This window comes from Musca autumnalis, unplaced genomic scaffold (genome assembly GCF_047663935.1).
Source record: "Musca autumnalis isolate F117 unplaced genomic scaffold, ASM4766393v1 scaffold_1, whole genome shotgun sequence".
NCBI classification, from domain to species: Eukaryota; Metazoa; Arthropoda; class Insecta; order Diptera; family Muscidae; genus Musca; species Musca autumnalis.
In genome coordinates this window covers 188,347,898-188,360,333 of record NW_027411644.1, presented here as the reverse complement: position 1 = coordinate 188,360,333, position 12,436 = coordinate 188,347,898, and the positions used below count along the sequence as shown (strand labels likewise).

Genomic DNA, 12,436 nt, shown 5'->3' with positions numbered 1-12,436 from the left:
AATGTCAAATTACAGCTAGTTCGGTTACAAATTGTAGCTAAATTTCTTAAAATACTGAAAATCGGGACGTACCGTTATATGGGGGCTATACAAAAACATGGACATATGTTGACGATTTTTGGTGGAAAAGTTTCGTGACAGATGAGAACCTCAACTGTCAAATTACAGCTAATTCGGAGAAAAATTGTAGCTAAAACCGTTAAAATACCGAAAATCGGGAGGTACCGTTATATGGGAGCTCTACCAAAATACCTAAAATGGGGCGGTACCGTTATATGGAGACTATACCAAAACGTGGGCCGCTACATTGAACTTGACCTGTCTGCAAAATCACCCAAACAAAAGACGCACCTACCCAAAATTTCAGCGTCTTATCTCCATTTTTTGTGGATGCTAGAGTGATTTCCACAGACGGACGGAGGCATGGACATGTTCATAGATGAGGGATTTTCAAATTAATCGCGGTCAAAGTTCACGATTTTAGGGCTTTTTTAGGTTTTACGATTTTGTTGGAAATCGCAAGCGCTATCCAAATGTGATTAGAGAGGATTTTCACCTCTACAACATTTTCTTTAGTCTATATCTGAAAAATGGTAAAACCTACCAAGATACCATTAAGGTCAATCTTGTAGAGAACTTTCACTGCTACAACAAAATTTTTCTAACCCCATTTCGATAGGGCTTGGGGTTTCCAATCAAAATCGTGAAAACCGAAAAACCATAAAAATGTGAACTTTGACCGCGAGTTATTTGAAAATCCCTTCGGTGATTTTCTTTTTTTTTCGATTTTTCTCACCTATTAGGATTGTAGTTTCAGACTTCGCAAAAACTTCCCAGGCGCACCGTGAGATTGATCCATCCATTTAATTTAGCCTCCATACTATGGTGGAGGGTATAAAAAAATTTGTTTTTCTATTTGTAATTGATTGAAATAATCACCCTTTAAAGTATATATATTCTTGATCAGGGTAAAATTTTGAGTCGATTTATGCATGTCCATGCGTCCGTCCGTCTGTGGTAATCACTCTAGCATCCACAAAAACGAACAACGAACTACCCTTGGCAAAGATCCTGAAACTTCATAAAAAAATCAAAATATAAGAACTTTTTGGATGCTTCATCAACACTAGAATTATTCACTAAAAACAACACTTATTCAGACATCGGGATCTAGCTTACTCTCTAGAACAAAATTTAATTAAAATGCAGTCATCATCTCCATAAATTAGAGTGACCCCTTATAAAATAGTGGTGGACTTCTCGCCATTAAAAAATATTACCATTCATAATTACATTTCCCTCCGTTTGTTGGGCACTACTTGGAGGGATTAAATTCTCAAATGACACAACAGAGGTACGGCGACGGCGGCGGCAAAAAATCATATCATTTGTCATACGTTATTGTGTTCCTCATTCCAAAATTAAATACCAGCGACACCTTTGAATAAATGAAGGGGTATTGTTGGGCAACATAAATATGAATGGACATAAATGAATTCGTTTTTGCAGAAGTTTCAAATGAAAGATTTAAAATTAACACCAATGTTTTTGATAACAAAACAACAGAAGACGAGAGGCGAACATGAAACTGATCCCACCATATACACGGCCAACACACCACACCTAGAAATTGGTAAGGTGCTTGGGTCAGCAGAAAGAAAAAAAAAACGGCATTATACAAATAAACGATAACAAATCAGATACAACATTGATATGGCGTCGGTCCGGTTGGTAATCGTCAATGGAACTGTGTCCATTCAAAAAAATAAAAGTAAAAAAACAAACATTTCCTGATTACGCCAAAAGATAAGATTCTCCAACAAAAACTACAGCACCAACCTCGATAGCAATATTTGACTAAGTTGTTGTGGCGAACATATAGCAAAACAAACACGAAAATGATGCAATCTCATCAAAATGCGATTATAATCGATCGATTGACCGTTCTTCGTTGTTAATTCACACACTTGATGACAACTTGAAATTGATACTTGTTTTAGATATGCAATGCAAAGTTTTTGAGGAATATTTTTGGGTCAAAAGAAGAGGTAGCTCAAATACCGAAACTTAAATTTTAAACTAATTGCCACCAAATGAATGCCAAATATTGTTGTTAATTTTCTAGAAGTTAGTAGAGGTAGAGACAATGAATTGTACAAATATACATACCGGGTGCAATTGGCTGATATTCTTGTTGTGGCAGTAGATAGCATGTCAAGACCTATAAGGAGGAGAGGAAATAACGGGGTTAATGATAATGACAAACATTAGTGTATTAATACAACAACTTAACAGAATACTTTTATTTATTTTAGCAATAAAACACAGGTAGTCTGATTAGTAAACTAAATACAAATTTATCTTTTGTTGTTTTAGCAAATCGAAAAAATAAACATATTTAGGTATTTTCAGTTTGGCAGGATGGAGAACATTTTTCTTTGGTGTAGACTGTGTTCCAAAACGTCTCTTGGCACCGACGAAAATACTACCCATTTTTTAAATTAGTTATCTATTTATAGTATATATAGGTCCACCACTCATATTATATCTTCTCGTACAGTCAAAGGCTGAGGGTATTTAACTGTCGGTAAAGTCGACTGATTCATTTGTACTTCTTTCATTAAACTTTCCATCACGCCAACTCAAATCAAACAACCATAAAGCTGTTCACTTCCTCTTCTTTCAAATCGTTTAGAATGCACATTGCAAAAGCAAGAGTAACAATAACGTAACACAAACAAACAACAAAAAACGACTTACCTGTTCACCAGTCTCCTCATCGGTATCCGGCTGAAATGTCAACAATGGTTGTGCCTGATTTTCCGACAACCAAACGGCTTTCAATTGTAAATTCACCAGAGAATATGGGAGATATTGCAATTGATTTCCCGAGACATCCAACACGTGCAGAACGCTGCAATTACCCAACTCTGGTGGCAATTTTTTCAGTTTGTTATCGCGTAGACTGAGGACACCCAAACTGCTGCAATTGCCAATTTCAATGGGCAGATATTCGAGAGCATTACGATCCACATTTAAATTGCTTAATTTGGTCATTTGACCAATGGAGGCTGGCAATTCGGATAGGAAGTTTTCGGTGAGTATAAGTTCTTGCATGTTTTCGCAGCTGAAGGGAAAAAAGAAGGGAAAGAAGGGAAAGGAAAGAAAGAGAAAATATGTTAGCAATTGTTGGCAATTATATTTTGTTTACTTTTACTTACTCTCCAATATTTGTATTGAGTCTTTGTAAACGATTTTGGTCCAATTTTAATATCGTTAAACGATGTAATTTTGCAATACCATCCGGTAAAAATTCAAGCAAATTTTGTGCCAAATCCAAATCCGTTAAATTCGCCAAACCACTTATCTCATTTGGTACTTCTTCAAGGCGATTTTCCGACACATCTAAATATGTCAAATTGCTTAGCAATCCCAACTCGGGTGGCAATTTTTGTAATTGATTATGATCTAGCCAAAGTTCTTGGAGTGCGGGCAAATAACCCAAATATGGTGGCAGTTGTTCGATTTCATTATCGCCCAAATCAAGGCGTTTCAGTTTCGTTAATTTACTAATGGATTCGGGTAAATGTTTTAACAGATTCTCACGTAGCTCCAGTGATTCCAATTGGGTAAGGCTGAAAGAAGAGATAAATAAATAAAAGATAATTTTATATATTTAGATAAATTTTAAAAAAATATAATTGTATACAATAACCCATGGTGGGCGCCACTTTAGTTCTGATAATGTATGTAAATAAGTTTACAAATATAAATAAAACACGAATAATTTGAGAATAAGTTTCTGAGAATTAAAAATTAAAATGCACAGTTATCCTTTTTAGGACAAAAAAATTCAGGACTCACGTTGGGCGCCAGTTTTCAACCACCCCTTGATCTTCTTCAGAAGTTCTTGTCATAAATAGTTGTGTCTTGCGATGACGTCTTAAATATGTCTATCGGCCGTTACAACCAATATCTTGGGGTAGTTAGTGGGCGGAATCAGGACACCATCGACCAATATGTTCAGAGGGTGGCTTAATTCAACAGTTGAGGGGGTGAATAGAGTTCAGTTAATTTAGCACCGGATATGTTCATATACCTCAGATGGAACTCAGATTTTAAACTATATCAAATGTCGTCGACGATAGAACCTGATTCAAAGATTGTTGGATGGTGTGGAATTTTAGAAAGGTAGAGGATAAATATTTCCGGATATATATTACCCCGCCTTGGGAAACTCCTTGTGCGTCCCTTTTAGAACAATAAATTTAAGGGCTAACACGTTGGTCGCCTACTTTCAGCCAACCATACTAGTCAAATACTTTTTGTTTAAAGTTAAAATTCTTAAGATTGGCATCATATGAGTTAGGAGCTCTACCAACTAGACACTGATATTGACATTGTTAAACACATCGGATTTACCGACAAATTCGGTAAAATGGGATTTATTATAATTTCTATTTTTATTAATTTTATTTTTATTTTTTATTATTTTTTGACAGACAACAGACGCAGATGCTATCGGGCCATGGGTATTTCCGAAAATATTTGTTTAAAGAGGAAAATATCTGTCTTTATGAAGAAAAGGACATCATTGATGATGCGGAGCGCACATTTTTTGAATACACTCGATGGTCTGCACTCCGAGCCACAACAGAAGAACAGAGGCACATTATCAGCCGAATAGTGAATAGTGAAGAAAACGCTGACGAGCACCGTAAATTGGCTCGCCGTTACGAGGTACTCTGACGTAATGCTGAGAATGAAAAAGAGAGACCTAGATAATGTTAACAATGTCAATAATGGAAACTAAAAGTTAGAAACACAGCGGAGCTTGGACGCAACCAAAACGAGCAGAAGGTCCTAGAGACCTGGGAGCCACATCAAAGTAATACGAAAGTGGTGCCGAGGTGGATTCAAATCCCAGAGGTGAGGAGGTTGGTTCTTAGTAGGTAGGAAGATCAAGTCCGACATACCACATTGAGTGACGATCTAGCGTGAATACATAAGGCATTTTCCCATCTCCACCGCAAAACAAAAAATATTATTACTGTTATTTTTATTATCATTGTTTAATTTTGTATTACTAGTTTTTTTTTTAATTTTTATTATTATTTGGAAGGGTTGGCGTTCTTTTTTCAAAAAAAAATATATTTTTTTAATTTTTTATTATTATTTTTGTTAATTAATTTATTTGTTTTTCTTTTTTTCAGTTAGTCTGACTTAGTCGCATTGTTGTTGTTTTGTTTATTTCATTTATTTTTTTCTTTTATTTTATATTAGATTTAAGTTTCTTATTGCTTTAATTTGTTATTAATTTTAACGTTTTATTGATTTAATTTTTTATTTTTTTTTTTTAATTTAATTTATTATTTAATTTTTTAATTTAATTTTAATTTATAATTAATTTAATTAGTTTTATTTTTAATTACTTTTTATAATATTTTATTATTATTTTTTAATATTACTTTTTTTTTAAATCTATACTGATATTTTCGTTATTTTTAAGGCTAATTTACATTGAAAAATACTTACTTACTTAGTTGGCCCATTACAGAACATTTGTTCCATAGACCGAACTAAGATAAAATCTCCATTCCTCTCTGTTTTTCGCTTGACTTTTTGGAATACCGCGCCTTTCCATTTCTTCATCCACTTGTTTGCTCCATCGAAGCTTAGGCCTGCGATTCTGCGTGCACCGCCATGGGGCATGTATTCATACGCCTTTTTAGCAGGTTCATCATCGCTCATTCTCATGATATGGCCTAGCCAACGCAATCGTTGCATCTCGATACGTTTAACTATATTCATGTCTTTGTATAGCTTATATAGCTCGTGGTTCATACGACGTCGATATTCACCGTCAACGCAAATCGGCCCGTAGATCTTTCGAAGAATTTTCCTCTCAAACACACCAAGCACTGCCATATCTGCTTGCGCAAGTACCCATGCTTCGGAGCCATACATTAGCACGGGTAGTATCAGCGTTTTGTATAGTGTTATTTTTGTTTGACGAGATGTGGCTTTGTTTTTAAATTGCTTACTTAGACCATAGTAGCATCTGTTGGCCAATACAATTCTTCTTCTTATTTCACAACTGATGTTGTTTGTTGTGTTTATGGCAGTGCCGAGGTAGACGAAGTCTTTAACTACCTCAAAATTGTAGGTACCAACTTCCACAGTTGGTCCGAGCTCTATGGACGCTTTGCGCGTCGACAGCATCAATTTGGTCTTTTCGCCGTTTACCGCCAGACCCACTTTCGCAGATTCTGCTTCGACCTTCCTAAAGGTATTAGTTACTTCCTTTACTGATCGTCCCATGATGTCTATGTCATCAGCATAGGCAAGTAACATGTGGCTATTGGTGTAAATTGTGCCATTTCTTTTGACATTTGCATCTCGTATTACCTTTTCCAGCAAAATGTTGAATAGGTCACACGAAAGGCTGTCTCCTTGTCTGAAACCTCTTTTGGTACAAAATTCTTCGGAGAGGTTCTTTCCAATTATAACTGAGGACCTAGTATCAGTTAAAGTCATCTTACAAAGCCGGATGAGCTTTGCGGGGATACCAAATTCAGACATTTCGTGGAATACCTTTGATCGGAGGGGACTGTCGAATGCTGCTTTATAATCGACAAAAAGGTGAAATATGTCGATCTGCATCTCTTGGGTCTTCTCTAGGATTTGTCGCAGGGTAAATATCTGGTCGATGGTGGACTTGCCAGGTCTAAAGCCACCAGCTCGGCTGGTAAGCCATCGGCTCCTGCTGCTTTATTATTCTTCAGCCGGTTGATTGCTGTTTTTACCTCATCTTGGCCGGGCGGTATACATTCTATACCATCTTCTGGGATTGGATTTGTGGTATCTTTGCCGTCTTCGCTACTATTGGAGACCAGCAGATTGGAGAAATGTTCCATCCATATCCTGAGCATGCTATCTGTATCTGGTACCAGATTACCTTGCTGGTCTCTACATGAGGATGTGCCTGTACCGAAGCCATCTGTTTGATGTTTCACTCTTTGGTAGAATTTTCGGACTTCATTCTGGCTCCTGTACATCTCGATTTTTTCACACTCCCGCTTTTCCATTTCTCTCCTTTTCTCCCGATATCTCTCTCGCGCGCTACGCGTTGCTACTGATTGCAAAGTAGCTCTATATGCCGCATTTTTCTCTTCGGTAGCAGCACGACACTCCTGGTCATACCATGAATTCCTTTGTGGAGGTCTCTGGAATCCAAGTATGGATTTTGCGGCTGTTTGCATGGAGTGGGCAATATGTTGCCATTGTGTTGTTATGTTATCGTGACAAGGAATGCTCGCGTTAAGCAATTGGGCTAGTTGAGTGGAATATGCTGTGGCTATCTGTTGTGTTTGCAGCCTATCGATGTCCAACTTCCGCGTTGAGTCTGTTCGTGCTTTATTTGCTACGTTTAATATGGTACGTACCTTTGCTGCAACAAGGTAGTGGTCCGAATCAATGTTTGCGCCTCGGAACGATCGTACATCCAACACGCTGGATGAATGTCTTCCATCTATTACAACATGATCAATTTGATTACTTGTTCTTTGATCTGGAGACAGCCAGATGCCCTTATGAATATCGAGATGATTAAATCTGGTACTGCTAACTACCATGTTTTTTGCAGCTGCAAAGTCTAGCAGCCTCATACCATTGTCAGATGTTTCACTGTGGAGACTGAATTTCCCGACTGTTGGGCCAAAGATATTCTCCTTTCCAATTTTGGCATTATAATCGCCTAGAATGATTTTAATGTCATGGGCAGGGCAACGGTCATATGTTTCTTCTAAGCGTTCGTAAAATATATCTTTGGTCTGTTCGTCCTTTTCTTCAGTGGGAGCATGAGCGCAAATAAAGCTGATGTTGAAGAATTTAGCTTTTATTCGAATTGCAGCAAGTCTTTCATTCACTGGGGTGAAGCTGGATACTAGATGTTTTAGTCTCCGACTAACTACGAATCCGCAACCGAACTCATGCTTTACGTCATGGCAGCTATAATACAGTGCGTCACCTTTAGGTGTTGTTGTGAAGCCTTTCCCAATCCATCGTATTTCCTGTATGACAGTAATATCGGCCTTGTACTTTTCAAGTACGTCTGCCAATGCGAAGACTGCACCTTCTCTATAAAGAGTGCGAACATTCCAGGTGCAGATTCGCAGATCATGGTCCTTAAAACGTTTGCGGGGTTCGTCAACTTTAGAGGGGTTTGTTTTTCTTTTCTTTCGTTTTTTCATAGTAGGATGTTTTTCTAGGGGAGGGTTACTAACCCGACGCCCAAACCCAAGTTTTTAACGTTCTTATGGGTGAACGCGCGGCACATGTTAGCTCACTACCTTTAACGGGTGTTAAAGGCAGTTCCCCAGGTGACACCACGGGGAGGTCAGTGTCCACTTGAGATGAAAGAGGGACGAAGATAAATCCTGGGCTTTGCCATGTTAAAGCCGGTCAAGACCGTTGCTTGGTATCATTCATCCCCTACGTCACAATACAAACAAAAGCAAAAATAAAAAGATAAACGTAAAATTAAAACATAACAAAAATCGAAAAAAAGTTATATTAAATTGTTTGACTGCTTTAGAAGTATCTCAACAAAATTGTCTAATTGTCTGATTCTCAAAAAATTTTTTTTGAGTTACCGACATAAATCGGTAAAATGTGATTTATTATTACTTCTATTTTCTTTTTAATTTATTTTTTTAATTTATTATCACTATTTTTTTTAATTTATTATTACTGTTTTTTTTTTGTATTGTTATTTTTTGTTATTTTTATTATTTCTTTAATTTTTATTATTATTTTGTGTTTCTTTTTTTGTTATTTCTTTAATTTGTATTATTATTTTATTTTTTTTTTAATTTTTTTTTCTATTATTTTTTAATTTATTATTATTATTTATTAATTTTTGTTTTTTTTTTCAAATAGTCTGGCTTCATCCCATTGTTGTTGTTTTAATATTTTATTTATTCTTTTTTATTTTTTATTACGTTAAATGTTCTTATTATTTTTTATTTGTTATTAATTTTAATGTTTTTTTTTTAAATTAATTTTATAACTTTTTATTATATATTTTTATAATATATGTATTTTTATATTTTTTATTATTTTTATATTTTTTTATTATGATTTTCAAAATGCTTTAATTTTTTACTATTCTTATTATTTTTTTTAAATTCTTAATTAATAGTTTTACTATTTTACTATTATTTTTAATTAAATGCTATTTTTGATTATTTCTTATTATATGTTATTATTTAATAATTTTTTATAATATTTTATATTATTTTTCAAGACATTGAAAAAATAAAAAATAAGAACTTAAATAAAAAGTTTAACATAGATTTACTTTTACGGGTTATCTATCTACCCTCCAGTAGTGTGATTCTCTAACACATTTGTTGCGGTACCGATAAAAATCGATAAAATCGATAAAACGCAAAATCATGGAAATCGATTCTTATTTCGTCTTATAAGCGAAGTATTCAGTTAGAAGCCAATAATTTATGTAAGTCCATATTTATATTAGGCAATTTTCCTTGCGGCAATTGCCTGTTTGATGAAGAGAGAGGTGAGACATATGGTAACCCTTTGCCTCTCAACCCTCTCTCACCGACAAACCGGCAATTGCCGCGAGCAAAATTGCCTAATGTAAATGTGGACTAATACATGGAATCAATAAATTATTAGACGGCGCCCAACGTGGGGCACAATGCCATACGTACATATATTTGATGAATGTAAAGGAACAAAGCTATAATCAGCGTTAACGATTGTCGGATTTTCATAAATTCTAATTAGAGTTTATGGGAATAATGTTCATTTAGATCTCAATCAAACATTTTCATGAGGTGGCGTCCAACGTAGGTACATATTCGCAACTTCTTTTTATAACAATCATGTGGATCATGTTGGCGCCCAACGTGTCACTTTTATTTATTTAATAAATCCACTGAATTAATTATTGTAGCATACTTACCAACCAAAGTCTGCCGGTAATGTTGTAAGTGACATATCATTTAAACCTAAAACTGTTAAGTTTTTTAATTGTGAAAAGCCAGCGGGTAATTTTGGAATTGGATTTGAACTGAAATCAGCCACTTGTAAACTTTTCAAGTGTTTGATATCATCAGGAATGTCTGGAATATCTGTAAAGAGATAAAAAGAAATATTGAAGAAAATATTAGTTTGGTTTGTATTGGGGAAATCAATATTTAAATACAATATGACTTGAGTTCTAGAAAGCACAGGTGAAATTAATAACATATTATAAACATAAAATTTAATTAAAAATAGAAGTTCCTTCCACAGACATTTTCTTGACCAAAGGAAAGGTAAGATGTTACTTAATTGACATCATGGGATAAAAAGAAAAATTGCCTTACATTCATATATTTAAATTAAATATATTAAAATATTTCGCCTAAAAGTATGTTCGCCATAGTTCGCAAAAACTCTTCTCCAATATTAATAAAAGTGAAGTATAGATGGCGTCATAGCATTAGTATAATGTAAAGGATATTTTCAAAACTTTTGCCCACGTCAAGGGAGAATTTCTCTATATTCAGGTAGGAAAATACACCTATCTTACCACGCAATGGATATTACTGTATTCCGTAACGCATAAAAACAAAATGATAATTTGTCGAATAGACAAACATCATTCGTTTAAAGATTTTGATGTATTTAATAAGCCCGGAAAAATATATGAGCTACAAAAACTTTCCTTAAAAATCAACGTTTTAAGTTCAAGAACAACATCCACAAAGAGTATTATCAAAAAATCTATGTTTACAGTTACAAAGTTCAAAAAAGTATTATCAAAAATCCAAATTTCAAATGTCAATCTATATTTGTAGTTGTAGGGCTTTTATAAACATTCATCGTAAAAAATCCTGGGTCAAGGTTCCACTAGGAACCTTGAACCAGGATTTTTTCCACAAGACTCCCTCAAATAGCACTCATACAAAATTCTTGCTTGTACCTCCAAAAGTTCCCCAAAATATTAAAAAAAAAGTAAAATTTAAGCTCCTAGATATTCCCCCCAAAAATATGTTCTCTTTTTTCCCCCTCCTACGTCACGTGTTGCAATGTTTCTCCTTAAGCGTAATCATAAATTCATAACACCTTTTGGTTATTTTATCTAGTTTGTGTGTTTTTTGTGAAGCTGTAAAACGACACATAAGCCAGCAACAACAAAAAACATCTGAGTGAGAAAAAAATGAACAAAAGCTCCGTGACATGAAATGGGAGGAGTACCCGTTCGTTCGCCCATTTACATTAACGTTGTGAGTGACACAGATAACAACAAAACATGTAACAATTGCCTCATCCGTTTAAAGGACACGAGCTCGGGCTAAAAACAATAGATTTATTGTTGACCCAGTTACGACGAGCCATAAAATGAAGAGAGCGACAATGCAATTGTAAACGAAAACTAGCAGCAATGCATTCACTTGAATGGGCCTCCTCCCTCTCGTGATCCTACTACACTCATACATAAATAAATGCAGACATGTGTGTGATGTCTGCGAGTAATACTAAATATGTAGGGAGTTACAGGCTGGTCATTCAATGTACACTGAAAGAAACTGGTCAATCATTTGGAAGACGTCGTATCGAAGGATCAAATAGGCAAATAGAATTTTCTTAGCAAATAATGCCTGCATTATTTCATCGAACATTGCACAAGCAAATTAATAGTGGAAGGTGAACATTGGGTATCACAAAATTAAATATTAAAGAGGCGTCCAACGTGGGGTACTTAGGAATATTTTTTTATCGGAAAGCCCACTACATTAACATAAATACCCCAACATTTAAGATAAAGACCCCAAAATTCTCCAAAAGCCTATCCAGTCTCATCTACAAAAATACACTGATATAAAGGGGTCAATCCACAAGTAAATTAATAGTAAAAAGCGGACGCTGGGTGTAATAAAATTAAATATATAAGTGGCGCCCAATGTGGAGTGCCTAAAAATTTTTGTTCGTAACGTCCACAATATTCAAGATAAGACCCAAAAATTTCCAAAAGCTTATCCAGTCTCATCTACAAAAATATACTGATAGAAAGGGGTCAATCAGCTGAATAAGTTCTGCTCGAAGGACCAAATAAGCAAATAGAAATTTCTTATTGCTGTACTGCTTCATGTGCTTCATGTGATCGAAAGAATATAAAACAAAACAAAACATTGTTCCACAACATCCCATACGGGACAAGGGAGACTTCTCTCATATCAATGAGTGCACCCCGATTCATTTTTAGCTCAATGATATGGGACCTACTGTTTATCGCCGAGTCCGAACGGCGTGTCTTAAGACACCACTTATGGAGAAGTTTTTAAGGCTGAAATACTCAGGAAATGTCGCCAACATTACTGAGGGATATTTTGCCACCGTTGAAAAATGTTTGATGTTGCTT

At 35.2% G+C, this 12,436-nt stretch overlaps 1 protein-coding gene across 25 annotated transcripts in view; it reads right to left on the bottom strand.

Moving 5' to 3' along the window:
* LOC141388847 (protein lap4-like) overlaps positions 1-12,436 on the bottom strand; it is a 667,534-nt gene that overhangs the window by 460,209 nt on the left and 194,889 nt on the right. For all 25 annotated transcript variants that reach the window (XM_073959312.1, XM_073959313.1, XM_073959314.1 and 22 more), the window contains exons 4-7: positions 9,992-10,160; positions 3,222-3,635; positions 2,761-3,127; positions 2,170-2,221 (exon numbers count right to left, since the gene is read on the bottom strand). In XM_073959312.1, coding sequence (XP_073815413.1) covers positions 2,170-2,221; positions 2,761-3,127; positions 3,222-3,635; positions 9,992-10,160 — 1,002 coding nt within the window. The remainder of the gene's footprint in view (positions 1-2,169; positions 2,222-2,760; positions 3,128-3,221; positions 3,636-9,991; positions 10,161-12,436) is intronic.